At 42.1% G+C, this 20,251-nt stretch overlaps 1 protein-coding gene across 2 annotated transcripts; it reads right to left on the minus strand.

Annotated features, from left to right (window-relative positions):
- Positions 1 to 626: 626 nt before the first annotated feature.
- Positions 627 to 20,161, minus strand: zfyve28 (zinc finger, FYVE domain containing 28). 2 transcript variants are annotated; one of them, XM_026355560.1, is made up of 14 exons: positions 19,827 to 20,161; positions 7,358 to 7,498; positions 5,409 to 5,546; positions 5,037 to 5,239; positions 4,805 to 4,894; positions 4,592 to 4,681; positions 4,400 to 4,501; positions 2,834 to 4,315; positions 2,453 to 2,548; positions 2,091 to 2,254; positions 1,887 to 2,003; positions 1,671 to 1,772; positions 1,431 to 1,534; positions 627 to 1,284 (listed from the first exon to the last, which is right to left on the minus strand). In XM_026355560.1, the coding sequence occupies exons 1-14, from the start codon at positions 19,860 to 19,862 to the stop codon at positions 1,153 to 1,155; spliced, it is 2,997 nt and encodes a 998-aa protein (XP_026211345.1). In that variant the 5' UTR covers positions 19,863 to 20,161; the 3' UTR covers positions 627 to 1,152. The 2 variants fall into 2 exon arrangements, with proteins under 2 accessions (XP_026211345.1, XP_026211344.1); XM_026355559.1 differs by having other exon boundaries at positions 1,671 to 1,775.
- Between the last annotated feature and the right edge of the window lie 90 nt (positions 20,162 to 20,251).

Consider the following 20,251-nt stretch of genomic DNA (forward strand, 5'->3'; position numbering starts at 1 on the left):
CAGGACAACTTCAGAAATGGCCTCTGCCTACAATATAAATAGCTATAGTTTGTTTCTAATGTGAAAGAGCATCGCAGATAGAAATCACAATATTGCACCAAAACAAGTGTGAGGAAGAGAAACCAATGGGCAATAATGGGCCTGTAGTCCTTAGGCCAGCACCTGAGAAGGCCTCTGGTTCAAAACAAACACTGCACACTACGCTGAAGGGAGCTCTGAGCAATGAGAGGACAATTCTCCACCAGGGGGCCTTCAAAGCTTAACAGCAATGACTAAGAAATCCCTTTTATCCATCTCAGTTTGCAGCAGAGTCCCCACAGAAAACTAAACATGGCATGGTGCGACTGTAAAAGCAAAGAGCACAGCCCGAAATCATCAAATGCTGAAAAGTCAGTCTTGTTGGAGTCTAGGCCTCTTTTCTCAAAGTGGTAGAATTACACATTCACTGCATTAAAAGCATGAAGGAATCTCAACACAACACTTTACCGGGGCTTGTAGCCTAGTGAAGACTGCATGCCAGTTCCCGTATATAGCAACTGTTTACTGAACACGTTGTAATGTAGCTATTACCAGAGTTTTTCTTATTTACATGGTCATCATGACTTACATTCTTTTTGAGTGATCTGAGTCCTGTGGGAGCTCTGGCACAAATGTAGGAAGCTCACTAAAGCATAGCAAAAAAAGTCCTTTTCCATTTACACCTATAGAAACGAAAGAAACGAGGTGACCTGTGCCGATGTGCTGCAAACTGCTACACAAGACTGCTGCACAATTCCAGTTCCAAAATCTGTCATTGCCTGTTTATTCCCCATCTTTTTAGCACCTCTTCAGTCAAACAGGCATATGCAAATCGTGTGTGTGTGTGTGTGTGTTGAGGCTGGTCACAGAAATCAAACCCTTCGGTTCTCATCGAGGCACCAGCATTACTCAGAAACAGGTCTTATGATCATTGTCACTCTGTGGCTGCATGTTTGGTCTCTCTGCTCTGTCACCTGTAATGGCCTTGTAGTGAAGTTTAGTTTAGCAGGTTCGATGGCAACCATTAAGCATTTAACAGAGCAGTGCGGCAATTGCTTTGTATGTAGCTGTGAATCTGTCCGTTGCATATGCTCTCGTTGTGGTGGACTGTGTGCTTCTGCTGATGATCTTGGATCAGATGCCAGCCTTGTCACTGTAGAAGGGCGTCACATGGAACATGTAGCAGTGTGTGCACACCCTGACAGGCTTCACCTGGCCATATCGGGGTAATGGAGCAGAGTGAGAGGAGCAGCGAGAGCAAAAGATCTGAAAAGACATCATTTATAATGTCAGACATGACGTGCACTGTATTAGTCATCTGTTTTATCTCTTGATCTGACATTGACATTGATCTGACTCATTTGGCTACTCTCCTTCTTGGGCTAGCTCAGACAGGATGAGTGTGATCATACCTTTCCACAGCTCCTACAGTGATGTTTCCTCCGGATGACAGTGAATGGAGCTTTGCAAGCAATGCAGGAGTTGCAGGCTTCATCTGGGACCCAGTCAGGAGGATCTGCACAGAACCAACAAGAAACAGTTGCCACAGAGCAGGTCTGTAACTATCAGAACGCCTGCTGCTGGAAGGAGTAAAACCAACAGGCCAACACTTTAACTAAACTCTGTGTAAGTCTGTTTGTGGATTTGCTGACCTTCGAACTGGCCCTCTCGAGCCTTCGCTGCCAATTCCGATGAGGAAATGGTTTCCTGACAGAGAGCACAGTCCTCCAGCACGGCACTACGCAGCACAGGACCTGCTAAACACAGCAGAAAAACAAACTAAAACTGCTTTTCTGGCACTGCAGTCTTCAATGCATAGTAAGCCCTAAGACATTGTACCTAGTGTATCTTGAAGACATGGTCCTCACCTTTCTTTTGTTTATCGTTGTCTCCCTGCTCACACTTGGTTGCCATGACTTCAAACAGAGTCTTAAGGATGCTGCGAAGGTCACTGGCATAGTTGGTCTGTAGCTGATCAGCAACTCCTGCATCACAGATCATGCATATGAGCATGAGAAAAGCAGGAGAAACAAATCACTGAAGGGGTGCAACTAAGTGAGATTTTTTTTTACCGGATATGCAAACAAAGAGGCGGTGTATGAGGTCGCTGCTGCTGTGGAAGCGTGATCGAATCCTGTTCCTGGCTGCCACCCTGGCATCTTGCAGGGCCAACTGGATTTCCTGATGGTCCAGGTCTTCTGATGTTATCGAGCTTGGGGTCAGACTGCTCACAGGGCTAGAGAGAAAGAAATTTTAGAATGAGGAATCTTAATTTCATGTTTCCCAAAATGTACAAGACTCCATTTTACATATAGTTAAATCTACAGACAGTCCCTGAAGTCACCCGTTAAACTGCATTGCAAGTGACACAAAGGGAGCATGTGGGAAGACAAAGGTGCTCACGAATAAGACACTTTGATGAGTGATTAGTTACCTGGGAGTATATGCACTGCTTGACAGACTACATGTGGTGACCGATACACTCTCATAGTCACTACCTGACACAGAGCTGAGAGGAGAGTTCTGAAAACTGAACACAACCAAATAAAGAGTAAAAAAGGAGAAAAAAAAAAAACATAAAACAATGTGTGTGTACACAAACACAATGGCAAAATGGCATGCATGATCAGGATAACCTAAGGCATTCAAGGGCAAATTGAGAAAACTAAAAAGAGAATAATTTAAATAATATGATGAAATATGGTGAAATAAACATTATGTGGATGCAAGAATTTGTCAGGGTCATATGTCACTGAAAGGAAACAGATTTCTTAAATATTAATAAAAGTAAAATAACTCTGAGTTGACATCACACCTGGAGCTCCTCCTGCAGTCCTCTTTGGTGTCCTTCTTCGAGTCTTTAGTTCCTGTCTTGTCTTTATCCGTTTCTTTATCCCTCTGTCGGCCTTCGCCGACCTGCTGTTTCTTTTCCGTCCTCATCTGGTGGCTGCATGGAGAGACTCCATCCTGAGAGTGTTGCCGTGGCCCTGGAGCCACCACCAGGCACTTCTCACAGAGCTGGGAGGTTGAGTCTTCGTCCAGCAGCTCTGAGCTGTGGGAAGATGGCGGAGTGAACTGGGTGAGGTCACCCTTACTGTGAGGCTCGTGACCTCGTGGGGGAAACCGGCAAGCAGAAGACTGGATGACACTGCCGGGGGCTGCAGTCTTACAGTGTTTGTCCAATCCCAAGGCGATGCCTAATCCAATTCCGTTGGTCTCTGTAGAGTCCTCGTGGCCATCCTCGCAGCTCCCACAGCAGACACATGAGTTAAGCAGGCAGTGTGTGGCCACCAGAGGGCCACAGGGCTCAATCTCAGAGGGAGGGGGCCGTGGCAGCAGCAGCTTGTCCACTGCCAGTTCGGTCAAACTTGGGGAGCGAGGGTTGAAAATAACTGTGGCAGACAGCTTCATACCACCCATACGATGGGCAATGACCTCTGCGTTTTCAGACGCCGTTCCCTCTAAACCCGTCTCCCAACCGTTGGTGTAAGGCAGAGGTTCAGAACCAGCGGCCGAGGTGCATGATGAGTGCTTTACATTAGGACATGGCTGCTCTGACAGGGATTCAGAGTACCAGCCATTCCTAACAGAGTCTGGTCTAGGTCCTAACTTGCGAAGCCCAGGATGAGTAGACTCCGGTGCTTTGGAAGAAGCAACACAACTAGAGGCCTCTCTCGAGATGCTGGTGATGTCTCCTGCTGCATCCAGGTCTTCCATGAAGAAGACTCTGTCCTCTTCTTCTACATAGATTCCTGTCCTTCCCCGGCCTGCCAGAAGCCTGCGGGGTGATGCCTCAGTACTGGAAGTTCCACTGGAGCCTCCTGCCTCTCCTTTGTTGTTGGGATTGTGAGCTGGGGACTGTCCCTGACTAGGAGGCGAGAGCAGGGTAGACATCTCGTCTCCTACACGGTAAACCATCATGTTGAGCTGTTCCAGTTCCTCCTCATCGTACTGCATAGAGCAGGCCAGCTCAGCCTCCTCTGCCTCCTCACACAGCAGGACTTGCTCCTGCTCCTCCACCCCCCTCTCAGTCTCCACTTCCTCCCAGCCCTTCTCCACTTCTAAGTCCTCCTCCTGGCTGGGACAGACATACAGAGCCAGTTGCTCTTGCTCCCCCTTACTCTCTGCTTCGGAGGTGTCATTAGCAGGGCTGCAGGATGAGTTATTTTCTTCGTCTGGTGCTGGTACGCCGTTTGTGGCCAGCTCCTGGCCTGCGGGCAACTCCCCGTCCTGAGAGATGCAGAGGTTCCTCTCCAGAGTCATCAACTCTTCTTCAGTCAGGGTCTGCAATAAGTCTCTGCAGAAAGATCACAAAATCACTTTCATTTGTTACAGGGAAAAAAATCTCTTTTTGGTTATGCTTAATATTCATGGATTGTACCTGATTTTCTTCAATAAAGTTCGAAAAGGCCGGAAGAGCTCGGACATGTCCTCTGATTTTTGGTCTAGGTTGAGAGGCCCCTCTGAATACACAACCAGCCCACTAAAACAGGTTTAAAATTCTGTAAGACAGTTGTAAGGAGTAGAAAACAAAGATGTTGGCGGAAGAATGGAGTAGACAGGCTATACTTACCACACAATGGCTAGTCTGGGAATTGTAAACATCAGTGCAGGTTCATAGTCATCAATCATGTCCTGTGTAAGATAGCCCAGCTTCAGAGCCCTGAAACAAAAGAAAGAGGAAAATGCACATTAAGTAAATGAATCACATTACCCCCCAAAAATTATTTCGATTCTGGTTGATTTCATATAACATCAGCATCAGTTTGTTCTTTCGTAAACTCACCTCTCCACTGTCTCACAGAAGAGTACAATCACCTCCTGCTGTACGTAGTATTCTTTGGGAGACTTCACAGGCACCATGGCTGACACATAACTGGCAATAAAAGAGGAAAAAGGCGAAAGTAATGACTGATGAATCAGCTTTGGCAGGCCTGTACGAAAAACCCTTTAGAGGATGGTAAATGTGGATTAATCTTAGTGATATAAATGCCATTAAAGTCGGTTTCTTAATTTACCTGAGCTCAAACTCAGCAAAAAGGCTGTCGAAATGTCGCAATGCGTCCTTCAAGCGGTCTGTGTACAAGTTGAGGTCTCTCAGGGCCTGGTCTCTGGTGATGTTGCGTACCTCCTCCAGGCTGCGAGTGAGATCCTTTGCCAGGGGTCTCATAGCTATACTCTCTATCTCCCTGTTCATAATAATGGAGCCAGCAGCCAAACACTGCACAGGAACATATGTCATAAATTATTTTGTACAGAGGATTCAAATTAGTTTTACACAAAGCACATTTGATAATCAAGATACATCACAATTGTAAGAATAAAGCACTGTGTTTAGGACTTGTGTTAGGCTACATTCATACAGACTGATGGTGGAGGGAGTGCACTACCTCAGCTCCAAACCACAGCTGTCCTGCCAAGTTGTCATGACGAATCTCCTCGGGGAACTTGACACAGAAGTCTCTGTTGGCCCGGTCATTGGGGATACACTCATCCATGATCTGATTGATAATGTTGAGCACATTGTCCTGCAGATGAGCACAAGAGTGACAGAAAATTAAATTGGACAAACTAGTGTGAGGCACAAACAGGAGTGAAGAATGTGTTCCTGAAGAGCAATTATCTCCGCGTTTACGCTAATTAACTAATGTTGGTTAATAATCCAAGCCTCACTTCTTTCAAGAAGACCACTGTATTGCTGTGTTTAAAAACCATTGATTAGGAAGTGAATAACATGAGACCATTATGATCCTGCAGCTACATTCTCCCTCAATAAAAACACTAAACTAAAGCCCATAATTCCAGCAGTGAAAAGGCAGTGTAATACACAGCAAGAGCTAATCAAGAGCTTATGCGCTGCTGGCATGTACAACAGCCATAACAATGACTTACAATGAGCCTTTCAGTCAACCACAGCTGCACTGTGCACCCTAATCTTGTCAGCCCCAGCACTGCGTCTTTCTTTGCTCACCCCAAGGAGAAAGATTAAAAAGCTTTGAGAGAGAGAGAGAGAGAGACCTTAACCACTGATTCCTTTATGGCTGTGTGCTGCGCGTGTGTCTTGGTCCACCCCACTGTCTGTGCACGTCTCCCAGCGGGGAAGATGTGATAACCTTCACTACTTTTAGTTTTCAATCATCCAGGGGTAATGACTCTGGTGTGATACTTGCTTCTGACAAAAGACTGGCTTCAGTTTTTTTTGTTCTCCTAGTTTTTCACACACTTGCCTGCTCCAGCAGGCCACTCTGTAAGGACAGTCAACATAATATGGGCAGCATGACAGAACCCCCTACAGAGGCCCATGAATAAGAGCTGATAGCTACAGTGGCAGGTTCAAGTGCAAAATTTTGGCTTGAGTGCACTTGCCTTCTGTTCTTGAGGCCTTGGGGCTGTGGGGTATCATGCTGCTTAATTCATTCTTCAAAATCATTAAGGCCTTGGAGATACGCTGCTGAAAGGACTCCTCTCTGTATGCTAGTGCTGAGAATTTGCTGTTAAGCATTTTTACTGAAAGTTGTTGAATGAGCAATTAGAGACTAATAGGAGGCATAAATAGACAAAGCCTGACAATGTCTGCTCACAACTGCTGAAAAAAATAGAATAGAGAAAGTAAGCAAGAGGAAGACAAGCCATATAAGAAATAAAAAGAAAACTGCACGTAAATACTGAAGACAACTGGCAGAGGGATGTAGGGGAAAACAGTTGGGGATCAAGTGATGACCTTATTAAGAGGTTCTCCCCTGTGTGGCATGGCAGTGGGGGAGGCACCTACCACGACCTACCACGAGCTTTCCCAGCATGATGTGGCATGGCAGCCATCACTGATGCACAGCATTAGCTTCTAGGCTCTTGTCACTCCTGAAGCAAAAACCCTTTACTGTACATACAATAATATATTGTACATACGTACATCAAGACTTTTATTCTTAAGGTTGTGGCTCAGAGTCAACCTCATTAATAAGTTCATATGATTACTGCAAGGCCAATCAAAGCTACAGTTTAAAACAGCCTCTTTCTCTTGTAACCCACCTGTTACACAGCAATGTTATCAAAGTAAATCGGAGTTTGTCCACTGGCTACTTCCAAATAAAACCTACTTATCGCACTTTATCAGCAAAATTTCTTGATAGAAGAACCTGGCCAAGCAATGTTTGGTTAAGCAATACTCATATCACCACGCCTGTATCCGGAAAGAGACGATAAGTGCGTTGTCTATTTTTAGATTCTACACCAGTGCAAAGTCTAGCCTGTATCAATTAAAACTAAACATACGAATTATGGGCATGGTGTAAAATCAGAAAGAAGGTGATTCTGAGTGTGTTGGTTTCTCCCTGCTCACCTGGCAGGATCGGAACTGGTTGACCAGCAGGGTACATCTCTGAGGGTCCTTCCTGCCGTCGAGGCTATCCAGCTCTGTGGCCACCTGGTTCAGCTCTTCATCGGCGTAGTAGAACTGGGCCAGAAGCTGAGGGTCCGTCCTCTGCACAGCAACACAAGGAGGTCATTTTCCATATTAGTATAGTATGAGAAATGATACCAAGAAAGCAGAGCAAAGAAGTATTGCATTGATACGCAAAAGGCCATAAATAAATAAATAAATTAATTAATTAAATTTTTAAATAACTTTCCTGCTCTTCATTGTTCGTGTGACATTTGCATCAGTCGCCAACTGTGTTGACCTTCAGGGTCAAGGTTGGCATGCATCAAGTAAAGAAAACATCTAAGGAGATTGATGAAACTACTAAAACTGGGTTAAGAACTGTCCAATGGCAGAAGGTCATGTGGTCTGATGAGTCCAGATCTACCCTGTTCCAGAGTGATGGAAGCATCAGGGTAAGAAGAGAGGTGGGTGAAGTGATGCACCCGTCATGCCTAGTGTCTACTGTACAAGCCTGTGGGGGCAGTGCTATGATCTGGGGTTGCTGCAGTTGGTCAGGTCTAGGTTCAGCAACGTTATGAGGTCAGCTGACTACTGAAAATGCTGAATTACCAGGTTATTACAGCAATAGATTTTTTCTTCCCTGATGTCACGGGTATATTCCAAGATGACAATGTCAGGATTCTTCAGGCTCAAATAGTAATAAAATGGTTCAGGGAGCATTACACATAATTTTCACACATGGATTTGCCACCAAAGAGTCCAGACCTTAACCCCATTGAGAATCTTTGGGACGTGCTGGAGAAGACTTTGAACAGCGGTCCGACTCTCCCATCATCAACACAAGATCTTGGTGAAAAATTAGTGCAACTCGGGACGGGAATAAAAATTGAGACATTGCAGAAGCTTATTGAAACAATGTCATGGTGAATGAATGCCGTAATCAAAGCTTAAGACGGGCCAATGAAGTAGTAGAGCGTGAGACTTTTTTTTTTGGACGAGCAGTGTATCTGTGTAGGCAGACAGGTTCTTTCAGTCTTTATAACCCCCCCCCACACACACACACACAAACAAACCATCAAACTATTTTCTAGATATCTTTCCTTTAGTGAACACACACCGTGTGTAATGTCCGTTACAAACAGGTTCTGACTGGACACAAATATCAGAGCTCCAACAGTCACGTCAAGTCATCTGACTCAAAACATCACACGACAAGCAAACAAGAATTCTGTGTCACCATACACAGAATACAAGTGTCAGGAAACCGTGATTTATGGTTTTGGTTACCAGGAGATGAGTGGGACAAAAATCTCACTTCTTACTGAACTTTAAGACATATGACTAACATCTCAAATTCCCAAAACAGGCTTATTGGTCTGAGAAGATGGGGGAGGAATAGCTTTCTAAACAGGAGAGGCTACTGTATGTTCAGTACTGTACACCAGTTGTCATGAGTAATGCTTAAGGGAATTATGGGGTGCACTTTGTAGAGTACTGCATGAGGCATCCACAGCTGTAGTCTTCAGAAAATGAGTTTGATGCATGCTTGGTGGTTTCTTAACTTCTGTGGGCAAGTCAACGCATGAATTACGTATTATGTTAAGCAAGTCTTCTGGTTACAAAATCACTGAGCTACCGCAGCACTTTGGCGCCAACAGATGGAGTATTTTAAGTCAGTACAATTGAGCCCACTCCCATCATTTGTAACCAACAGTGAATCTAACTCTTTAATCACCTTCTGCTCTGAAGATTTAAGACCTGATCCTGTGCAAACTAATTTGAGAGACAATAAAAAAGGAGATAAGGCGATGTAAGTCATGTCAGGGCAATACAGCCCAATTATGAAGGCAGTATAATGCAGCAACACACTGACACGTAGGGACAGAAATAAAATTAGGTAAGTAGGCCACTGTATAGGTCAGCATAACAGGTTCCTCTCCCATTTGCTGAGGTATTATAGTGATTTATGAGCAAACACAAATGCACATTCATATATGACCATTGTTACAAACTTTAGGCGAGGAAATGATTTTAAAAACTGTGTTAATGTTAGCAAGAGGAGTTAGCACAGGTTAATAGAGCATTAAAGCTCCCCAGAAGAGTAGGTTTAATTAGATAAATCACTCTGAGTGCAGCACAACACACAAAGTAGGGAGGAGGCCTGAAATATCTAAACGCAACAGCTGATCATCTGTATATTTTTTTTCCCAAAATGAAACAACCATACAGGATGATTATGACATACATTTTGTCCATGGTAGCAACACACGTTTGCACAGACACAAACACACACACACAAAGACAGACAGACACACTGGGGATGGCTCACGTTGATCAAAAGGTTAATGGTTCTGAAAATGGCGACCACATGCCGACGTGCATCATCACAAACCGCAAGGATGGGATGATGGTACAGGAGCTTAAAAGGACACCGTGACTGTGCAGACTGGAAGAAAGGGGAGCTACACCAGTAAGTAGGCTCATTTGCTTGCCGTGCATTCGCTGTCTGGAAGCATTTCTCACCAAGTCAAACTGAATGCTGGTATTTACTGAAACCTCTCACAGGACATTTTCCCTTAAGTTTGCAGTGCTTCCTGTTGCGTGACGCTCTCCCCTTGGGCCCTCGCTTCTCTCTCTGACTATGATACATGGTGCTGTTTCCTCACTCTCTCTCATTAATAATGAAACAAACAGCAAGGAGAAAACACAGACATATATCCTGCAGCTGGGATACTTGTCACACTCTTACTGTGAGAGGGGAGGAAATTACTGTGAGTTTCTTTAAGGCTGTGTGGATGACTGAGGCATGACATTTTATAACCTTAATTTTCTTTTGTCAAAGTATTGTTGGATGGTATTTCAATGGAAAGGGCAATTTCTATTTTTTAATTACTGGTATGGGTCTACTGGCGACCTGTCCAGGATGTACCCTGCCTCTCACTCAATGACAGCTGGGATAGGTTCCAGCATTCCCACGACCCTTCAGAGGACAAGTGGTTAAGATAATGAATGGATGGTATGGGCCTTTTATGCGAAATTGAGCAGTGGACTTGAGCAAATGTATTATCTTGCTCAAGGACACTTTAGTAGGGCATTACTAACTAGACAACTTAAAACCTAGTTTGTTTAACAAATCAGTGCTAAGCCTTGCTGCTGTTCTCATCAGCCTGAATCCCACAGAGCATACATTGTTAATATTCCTACATATTTTGCTCATCTGTGTGAATTCTGATGTGTCTGTCATGTTTACTGAATAAGCCAGAAGAGAGAGAGAGGCAGTAGAGGTATCTAATCCAAACTTATACAAACAAGCGCGGGGCTCCATCACAGCAGGCGAATATAGTGTTTCACACTTTTCTCAAGTTCTTAACAAGGTCACACACAGCACGTGGTCTATATAGATGTCATGTGTGGAAAAATAGAATAGAAAGCAAAAAATTATAGCAGAGGGAACACTTTAAATAGAAATATTAATTGATTACACTGAATACAAAGGAAACATTGATTGTACATAGGGAATCAAACAAAGATATGTCAAGGACGCAGACTTGACTGGACAACTGCACCACAATGACTGAATCTATGATACAAATGTCAAGATGACCAAACAGGAAACAAGGGTGGGAGACAGTGAAGACCTTTTTCTACACAGGGCACAATATGGCCCACTGAGTGACGGCATTCAGCTGGAGATTTCTGAAGCTTATAGGCCAACGCAGACAGAAGAAGAAAAGGAGTGTTTGACAAAGATGCCATCCTATAGCCTCCTCCTGCTGCATTCCTCACACAAGAGAGAACATTCCTGCAGCACTGCATCATGGGAGAAACGTCAAAGGCAGGCAATGTTCAAGAGACACTGACAGACAGCAATGTCTGAGTTAAGCTCAACTTTTGCTTAGTTATAATGTAGTTCTGTACCTTTCAGCCACACAAACAGGTTCTCAGAAAGAGATAGTTACTAAATATATAGTGTACAGTAAATATATACAGTAACAGCACCTGTTACACACAATACAACAATAGAAACTACAGTTTTATTGTAAACTGTAACAAAAACGTCCACACCTACATTTATAACTGAGGTTTTGCTGTTTGGTCTTCTTAAACAACTATATTCAGCAGATACATTACAGGCTGACATGTTTATGGATGTATTAAGGAGAATTTGATACTGGACACAAAGATGGCACTCAGTCCCTTGAATGATAACCTTGCACATGAGCCAAAAAATGCTTTTTAGATGCCACATATGCTTTCTCATTGTACCGCCCAGATATGCTCTCTCTTTTTCCCTGCAGACCCTGTGTGTACACGTCGACTCAGCCTGTAGATTTCACATTGTGATGATGTCACAAAAAAAAAAAAAAATTCATGATTCAAAGAATAATGAGAAGAATGATGTTCTGCCAACACTTTCAAAGATGTCTGTTCTTTCATTGTGGCCTGTGGTCTGTTACCATTTACATAGGTAATTACTTTTGACTAGGCCACACAACAGATTTAAAGAAATACAAACCAAACTAGATTTAACTGCTGTTGCAACCAAGTGGATCCTTGCAAAACTCTACTTTAAAATCTCATCAAATTAAGCAGTTACCACTTCTAGTTAACAGAGCCACTATCATAATTATATGTTTATGAGAAAGTAAGTTATAAAACACAGGCTAGTTATTCTTCACATCTGAAGCCTCCGGTGATAAGATTTGCCTTGTTACATAGACTGTGAGTCAGTGATTGACTCGGACCCCCCCCCCCCCCCAAAAAAAAAAGCTATCTGTTGAAACAAGTGCCAATTTTCATCTGCTTACTTACATAACACTAGTTGGCACAGACAAAACTACTGACTTTGACATTTACCTTACAAGTATAGAGTCAATAGTCTTTCAATAGCAACAGGACCAAATTCCACATTTACAAACTTCCAGATTAAAAAAAATAAATATGATGTAAAAAAAAAATCTAATTATTAAATCAAATTATGAATTTGTAAAAACACACCTTCCTATGAAGGTATTAAAATAGTTTAAAGAAAAAACGTGTGTGAACATCTGGGTATCTGACTCTGCAAGTTGTGTCATCACCACCGATGACAGCTCTACCTTGCATAAGTGAGGAAGTGATTCAGCTGATTCAGCTCTTGTCCCCTGTGGCGGTCCACTGTCCTGTTATACTCCTGCTGTCAGCTGTCCTGGATGCCCTCTCTCAGAGATGACTCAAAACCTCATCCATTGTGGTAACAAACCCATCATTTCAGACTATTAGGTACCATAACTTCATCCAGAGTGACAATTACTGTTAAGCCCCCTCAATCACGTTGTTTACAGTGACTCAGTGAAATCTCTCGTCTCTTTTGTTTAACATTATATCAATAACAGGCGATGACACTGTGACTCTTACTGAAACGCATTACTGTGAGTTGCCTGCTGCTATGTGATCAACATTTTCATCATCTCAGTCAGATTTCTCCTTGAACTGCAGATTGTAGGCATCATTTCCATTCAGAGTGTGCAGATGATGGAGGCTGTCAGGCTAATGTTTCATGAACATCCACAGCACCGGTGTGCACACTAAGCCCACTTAAGGGACTTATGAGAAACCTTGCCTCTGCCCTCCATTCTCTATTCCAGGCTCAATTTGCTGCCTTCTGGCTGCCTTCCAAGGATCAGAGGCAAATATTGTGCGGGGGGAAACCAGTTCACTTTGCTTCATCCAGTCAGTTGGCAGACTGACGAAAAAGCAGCCAGATACAGTTCATCACCTTATTCATTATTCAGGTCTCAGCATTAAAGCCCTGGCTAGAGTGAGACAATCATTTTGGCAACAAACAAGGAAACTTCTTCAACCATTATTTACATTAAGTTCGCCAGGCTAAAACACAGAGCCTTTCTCAGAACGCACTGTTATGCTGAAGCAGATTCACTTATGTTGAGTCATTTCCTTTCATGTCTAGCTTGCATCAGGAGTTTCTTTCCTCACCTCTGGGTTTTTTTCTGCAGCTGTCAAATTATTGATGGTGACCTTTCCAGCATTAACTCTAGTAAACTGTCTCACAATCACGCTTTTCACATGTTAAGACAGCATGGGTTTTTCAATTAAATAAATGTGCAATTAATTCAATGGCACTAATCATTTACTACTGAGGAGTTTTTCTGCAGCTGAGAGTTGTATCCACATAATTAATTCAGTTCACTGACTCAATATATTCAGAGTGGTCTGCCCGTCTGGACTGATGGCATAATCTGTGTGTTTGTCTCCACCCTGAGAGCTGACCTAATGTGGCATTGGACTAGGCAATGACCTGCAAATGCAACTGGCACGTGGTTTAGTCGGACAGGCCGAAGTTACACAGGGCGTACGGAGGATTTAGGAAGCAACAGGACAGGTCCAGGATCCCCTGATGATAGCATAGCAACATGTGGGGACATCCATCTTCCCAGCAACTGGAGGTAGGTTCTTATGCAAGAAATAATCTGGTTATACAATCCAGATTGGATTGGCTGTTAAATTCTAGCTACAGAGGGGAAGGTTTCATGGGGTGTATGGGTTCTGAAGAGATGACAAGATTGTTGGGGATAAAAATACATACATGCAAAGACCACATCCTTCTAATATTGTTACACCTATTCTGATACAAAAGGACAATTGAAAATGCTTATATGCCTGAAATTTTACAATTTAATCAAACCAGATACACAGTGACACAAACCAACCCACATGATGATCCCCCGCACCTAACCCTCACTTTACTTTATGTGCATGACTTGAAGTCGGGCTCTCTCCTCACTTTTCATTATGAACTTTGGCTGAGAGCAGGCCAGGTTGTCCTAAATGACACGCCATGACAGCTGTGTGTAAGCAAACATACACTTCTGATAGCTGCCTGTGGAGTTTACAGTGAATGCATGCAAGTCAACATGGTTGTGCACCACTGACATATCAACCTATGGTGGAAGTAGCAAAATAAGCAGTACTAAATGAATAAATACATGAATAATTAAGGTGGGATTTACAACAAAGCTTTATTTGGCCTAGCAGAAAACTATTTCTGTCACTATCACCTGTCAAATGCCTTAAAAAATTGAATATAAGGCTAATGCTAATTAAAAAAAATTATTCTTCAAGACTTTTTTAGGAATTCTGAACATCCAAACCCCAGAACCCAGTAATAGGAAACAGGAGAGCTGCTAAAGAGTGTCATCCTCTCATCCTATCTCCTTCCATCTGCCAACAAGGCCAAAATCCAATCCCAAAAATACAAGCCGACTGTGTTCCTCCTCTCCTCCTATCCCTGCCATTGTCCCCTGCTGCTAAGACAGAGCTCAGAGCAGGACGGGTGGCGTTTCATATGCTGGCTCTTCCTAGAACAGTCAGAGTCACAACACAGACAAGGGACACCTTGATTACATACTTTATTTTGTCTTTAGCGACACTGAAGAAAGGAATTAAAAAAGTCTTTGATCAGAGAATGTACCAATAAGAAACAAAGTGGGAGTAAACTGTGCAGCTCTCAGCCGAGTACGACTTGCTGACTCTCTGTCATACCATTAAATCTCAGACTTCTTCCACAGCTGCCTTCCTTCAATCATCACTTCCTCACACCTATGACAGTGGGTCCCGTCTCCCCAATCCTGCAATGAATTTAAAAAGAGGCCTTCAATTGACTTGCCTGTCTCGAGCTGCACTAGGGTCAGCTCTCTAAATCCAAGCAGCTGACACCAAATCAATTACTGCATGGCTGGTGGGTAAGCAGAATGGGACATCCACAAAAAAACTAGAGAAACAGGCCTAAATATGAAGCCTCACTGGCCATGGCTCAGCAGTTTGTTGTCGACTCTGTGCCACCCATGCAGAATCAACTCTGCAAAGACAAGCCTCTAATTGCTTCACCTTCTCTCAGCTCTTCTGCTTGCATGTTAGCAATATTCTCCAATTATTCAGTGATAATTGACAAATGAAGGGCGACGACAAAGGTGAGGTACATCGCAATTACCTTATGTGACCATTTCAGCTGATCCAGTTGTACTCACTGGCCACTTTTTTAGCTCCACGTGTACAATCTAATTAAATCCAATACAGTAGATGTGCAATAAATTCAGCTTTTACAAGGTTATAAATTCTCAGTTTTTGTAGAATCTGTCAGAAAGATGATAATTCTGTTATACAGCATGTTCATTATTGAGGTCATAAGAGGTGGTCCTGAGGAGAGGAGAGTGAATTCGCACCAGAGTGAATTATATTAAGAGGTGTTTCTAATGTTTTGGCCACGCTATTTATATAAATGAGGATTACAAACAGGGAACATTGTAATCCCTGCCTCCACCTTCCACTGTCAAGTTCCAAATATAACGTTTATACCTATTACTGGTATTTTAACCATGTGTCATCACTATCTTTTGAGAGAGACTTCTTTAGAAAATCTAATTTAACTAATGAATTTTAAGTAGGGCCCACACAGCTGGCAACAAAAGGAAAACTGGCTCCTAAGTGGATGATAAATAAAAATGTGCTGCTTTGTCAAAACCCTTAGCTGTCAACATGTCTGCTTTTCTTTCTGACAGTATAGACAAACACCTCTGAATCATCTTTTATGGTAGCTTGACAAAGATTTATAACCACAGTGATTACTCAGAGGCCTCTTGTCTCATTATTCATCTCATCTCATCATTCTATGTCCATATACTGTATACACACAACATTGTTGTTTTAAAGCCATTTTTATGTGCCATCAACTGTGTGCTTGGGGTGAGTTTTTTGTTTCTTATATCTTCAATTTTTAGAGATGTTTTCACTTTGAAATAAAAGTATTTTTGTTGATCAGCGTAGAATGAGGCAAATTAAATTAGATTCCATGCTGTATTAAATGTTATAGTCATTTAATCACGCCAAATGTTGTTTGGGTAAACATTTCAGTTCTCATTAAAATGTTACTTCTATATATTTATTGGTTTAATCTCATAAAATTATGTGTTAATATTAAGACAAAAGTTTTTAAAGCTACAATACAACTTGTCAGCACCTATAAATACAAGGCAATTAATAAGGACTGCTAAGAGAATACTTGTTAACTGTAATTTAATGTTTTACAAGCCAAATACAAAGCACACACAGCCTGTCGCAAGCTACGAGTCCATCACACTGACAGATGAGGGGATGTGGAGCTGAAGGTCAGCTCCTGAATGCTTGATGGAATAACAACCACGAGAGAAACAGGGGCTACAGAATAACTGTACAGGTTCAACCTCCCGACATCTCTTCCTCTCTCACCATCAGTCACTCTGCCGATGAATGAGATGTGAGGACAGTGGCCATTTTGGCAGCTCAGAATCCTAAGTGAGGTCTTATCTTTGTTCAGGACTCCAGCGATGTGCAACAAAGCTGATTTTTATGAATGTTTCACCCTCGCTAAGGCCTCTGTACCTATCTTAAGCTTTCCCCTGCAATCTTGTACAAAGTTCAACTAATAGGCAGTCATAAAAAAACACCTAGAACTAGAATGGCAACTCTTTTGTAGATATTGTGGGAAATTAAGAAGAACGATGAAACTATGAAAACCAGCAAGACCAATTCTGATGACTAAAAGGATTTTGAAAAATCTCACTGTATCATGGTGTATGCTTAGTTTAGTCAAGCTGACTACTATAACTATCTCTCACATCTTAACAGAAGACCAGGACAATCTGCTATTGTACTTTGATGATAGAAGGAAAGGGGGGGGGGGGGGGGGGGGGGAAGACAGGTACATTATGTCCCAAACACTCTCCTACTCACTCTGAAGGCAGTATGTAGTGGGGCAAAAGAAAGCCCTGCTCAGTGTGACTTATCTGTGGAGGTAAAGAGCAGCTCTGGAAATATCAATAGTCAGTCTTGGGAACATGCTGATTCGACGCTTTTCTATCTCCAGGAGCACATACTTCAATAATAAATGGCTTACTGTTTATGCAAAATGCTACGTAGTGCTCAACAATAAATGACAGAATGTGTTGGTTGAGCACAGATATTAATTACCACAGAAATATTTTCTCTCAGAGCAAAAACAAAACTCTTGGCTGGCTTAGCTGCTGTTCAGTAGCTGGAGCATAAAGTGATCTGAGGCCTCCATTCATTACTGTCTTTTCATACTGATTGGCATAATTAGTGAGGCTTTTAGCACATTTCTTTCACTCCTTTGAGGCAGAACTGGTCATTTAAATCCCACAGACTTGTGTGTAATTCTGTTAATTCCTACCATGGTTGTGATTTGGTAGAAAAGGCACTGATGCAATAGCTCAGCACTTCATAGGTAGCAGTCATTTGCAAATGTGACAATACTCTGGTGAACCCCAACACTTAGGCCTAACCCCAACAACAGACCATGAAAATGCTGTAACAGCAGATGTGGTTGAGTAAAGAAAAGGAGAATGACGCAGGTGTGTGTATGTGGTACAAAGCAGCTAGATAATATATAATCAGAGGCATTTCATCTAAGCCTCCTCTAACATTACTGATGCAAACACTCCAAATACAGTTGATATGACAACTCAGCTGTCTATCACCACAAAGACTGACTTACCAATTAACTGACAAACCTTTTAGGTAAAGCAAATTATATTATTTACCGTCCCAAGAAACACAACACCGACTGCACTACAGTCGACAACTTGTTTAAGAGACTGTCTGCAGAATATTTTAATCTATTTCTATAAAAAGAAAAACATTCTTCGTAGACTCACAATGTACAGCAGATATAATGCACTAAATCTTTTATTTGCAGCTCTTATGCCAATATACTGAAATAATATAATACATTAAACACTAAAATGCTCTGACCGTGGGCGTTCTCGCTACTTTCAGCACTCTTTATTAAAAGTCAAGTTTTTAAATCCCATAATGTTTTTATGCAAGTCCTTGTCAGTTTATATTATTAATAACCTTTATCACCCGTCCTCCAAAACATGCTACATGAAATTACAGTGTATTTATGAGCATCATTTTGCTTTCAAAGGAGTATTTGCTCAGTCTCCCCTGTAAATAGCAAACTTTCTATAGGAGCATTTGAGTAAGTGGGACAGGATGATAAGTACATATAGGCTACAAACCAACCTTAAATATTACTAACTCACATGCATACAAAAGCAGATCAGACAGGAGTTTCTATTTAGATGAACTTCAGAAAGTCAGACATTTTGTGATGATACAGCACAATACATTAATAAATGACTGTATAAACTGATCATTCACAACATGCCTCAGATGTGTGCAACTTGATGCATTGGGCAGTTTACTACTTCTCCTGCTAAAACCTAAAGGTTAACTAGAAATCCCTCCCTGGAGAAATATTCACACTCACTCATCCTAAAAAGTGCTGCAGTTGGCATATATTAAACTGTTCATTTAACAAGGCGACCAAGCCTTCAATACCTCCTGTGCTGTGTCAGGCATGTTTCCACACTCTGAGCTTGATTTAAATTACAGCACATCCATTACTAACTCAGAACGTGACGATTGTGCCTGCACATGGAAAGTAAGCAGATGTAAATTTGATTTGCTATTAAAGATTTATCCAGTTTGGGTGATGTCTATAATGCAAAATACATTTAAATAATCAAATCATACAAAAACGGAAACAAACTGGCGTTTAATTAAAAAACTGCAGAAACATTTAACCAAGTTCCAGCTTCTCAACTGTGAAGTTGTGCTGCTTTTCTTTTTTCTATGTGACAGTAAGGTAAGCATCTTTGGACTATTACAAAACAAGTAATGTGACAGCCTGGGTTTTAGGAGGTTTTGATTGGCATATTCACTATTTTCTAACATTTTATAGAACTAACATGAATCAATTACTTTTAAAAAAAAGCAAACAATTAGATTAATCAATCAGGAAAATAATAATTAGTTGCAGAACGTGTTAATTATTTTTTTTTACATTTGCATGAAAACCTGTTTTAACTTTATATTCTCTACCTGACACATTTACAGTATATTGGAAATTTAATTAATTAAATAAATAATTATCACAATTATTATTTGTATTTTTACTGTTATTTTCATTATTTTTGCTGGTCTGGTTGTTATAAATAATAACATTATAGAGGCATTAAAAAGAAAAAGAAGACAAAAAAACAAATGAATTATTTTAATAATACTTAAACTGATGTCAATGCCCTCTGAGTGCAGCACTAGATCAATCAGTGTAACCCTACAACAGCAGGCTGTAACATCTGACTAGTGCTTGAAAACAAAAGCATCAACAAAAACAAAGGGGTAGCTGCTGGTTAATACAGGGTAACATCAGGAGCAGGCTAACGTTAGCAGATGTGTGGCACTGTGTGGACTGATCGGGCTAGCGACACACTCTTATCGGCTGATCTGTTAGCTGTCTTTAAAGCTGTGCATTAAAAAAATGACTGACTGCAGAGCTGACACGGGTTGTGCTTCCCAGATAACTTACCTTGGGCTTATACAGCCACTTTCGAAAGCGGTTCATCGTTACCTCGCCACCTTCCTTTGTCACCAACCCCTCCTCTCCTCTCCTCTGCTCTCCTGTACCTGTGTCAGTATCGGCGGCTGCTTGCTAAGCTAGCTAGCGCTGGTGGATTCCAATACGGAAAACGTACAAAACACAGTGTACGGGAAGTTGTCCTGAACGTTACAACGGATCTATTCGTAACAGGCGACTTATTTCCATCTTTCCTGAATCCCGAGGTTGGCTGCCTGTCTCCACCGCCCGGCCACTCTCCAGGTCCCGACGATCCAGACGAGCGGAGCACCGACAGCTCCGCCGCTCTCCGCCGCTCTAACGATACTTGATGACAGTCACGTTGACAACATTCACCGCCCACTTTCACAGGAAGTGATGCCTTCAAGTGCTGCTCC

The sequence above is a fragment of the Anabas testudineus genome, chromosome 12 (genome assembly GCF_900324465.2).
Source record: "Anabas testudineus chromosome 12, fAnaTes1.2, whole genome shotgun sequence".
Lineage (NCBI taxonomy): Eukaryota > Metazoa > Chordata > Actinopteri > Anabantiformes > Anabantidae > Anabas > Anabas testudineus.

What these genes read in the sequence shown, in the direction of transcription:
- zfyve28 (XM_026355559.1), bottom strand. Translation starts at nt 19,862, where the DNA reads ATGAACCGCTTTCGAAAGTGGCTGTATAAGCCCAAG. An exon ending in CCTCTTTGTTTGCATATCCG is followed by an intron (nt 2,004 to 2,090) that starts GTAAAAAAAAAT and finishes TCTGTGATGCAG; the next exon opens with GAGTTGCTGATCAGCTACAG. An exon ending in TCGAGAGGGCCAGTTCGAAG is followed by an intron (nt 1,535 to 1,670) that starts GTCAGCAAATCC and finishes GGTTCTGTGCAG; the next exon opens with ATCCTCCTGACTGGGTCCCA.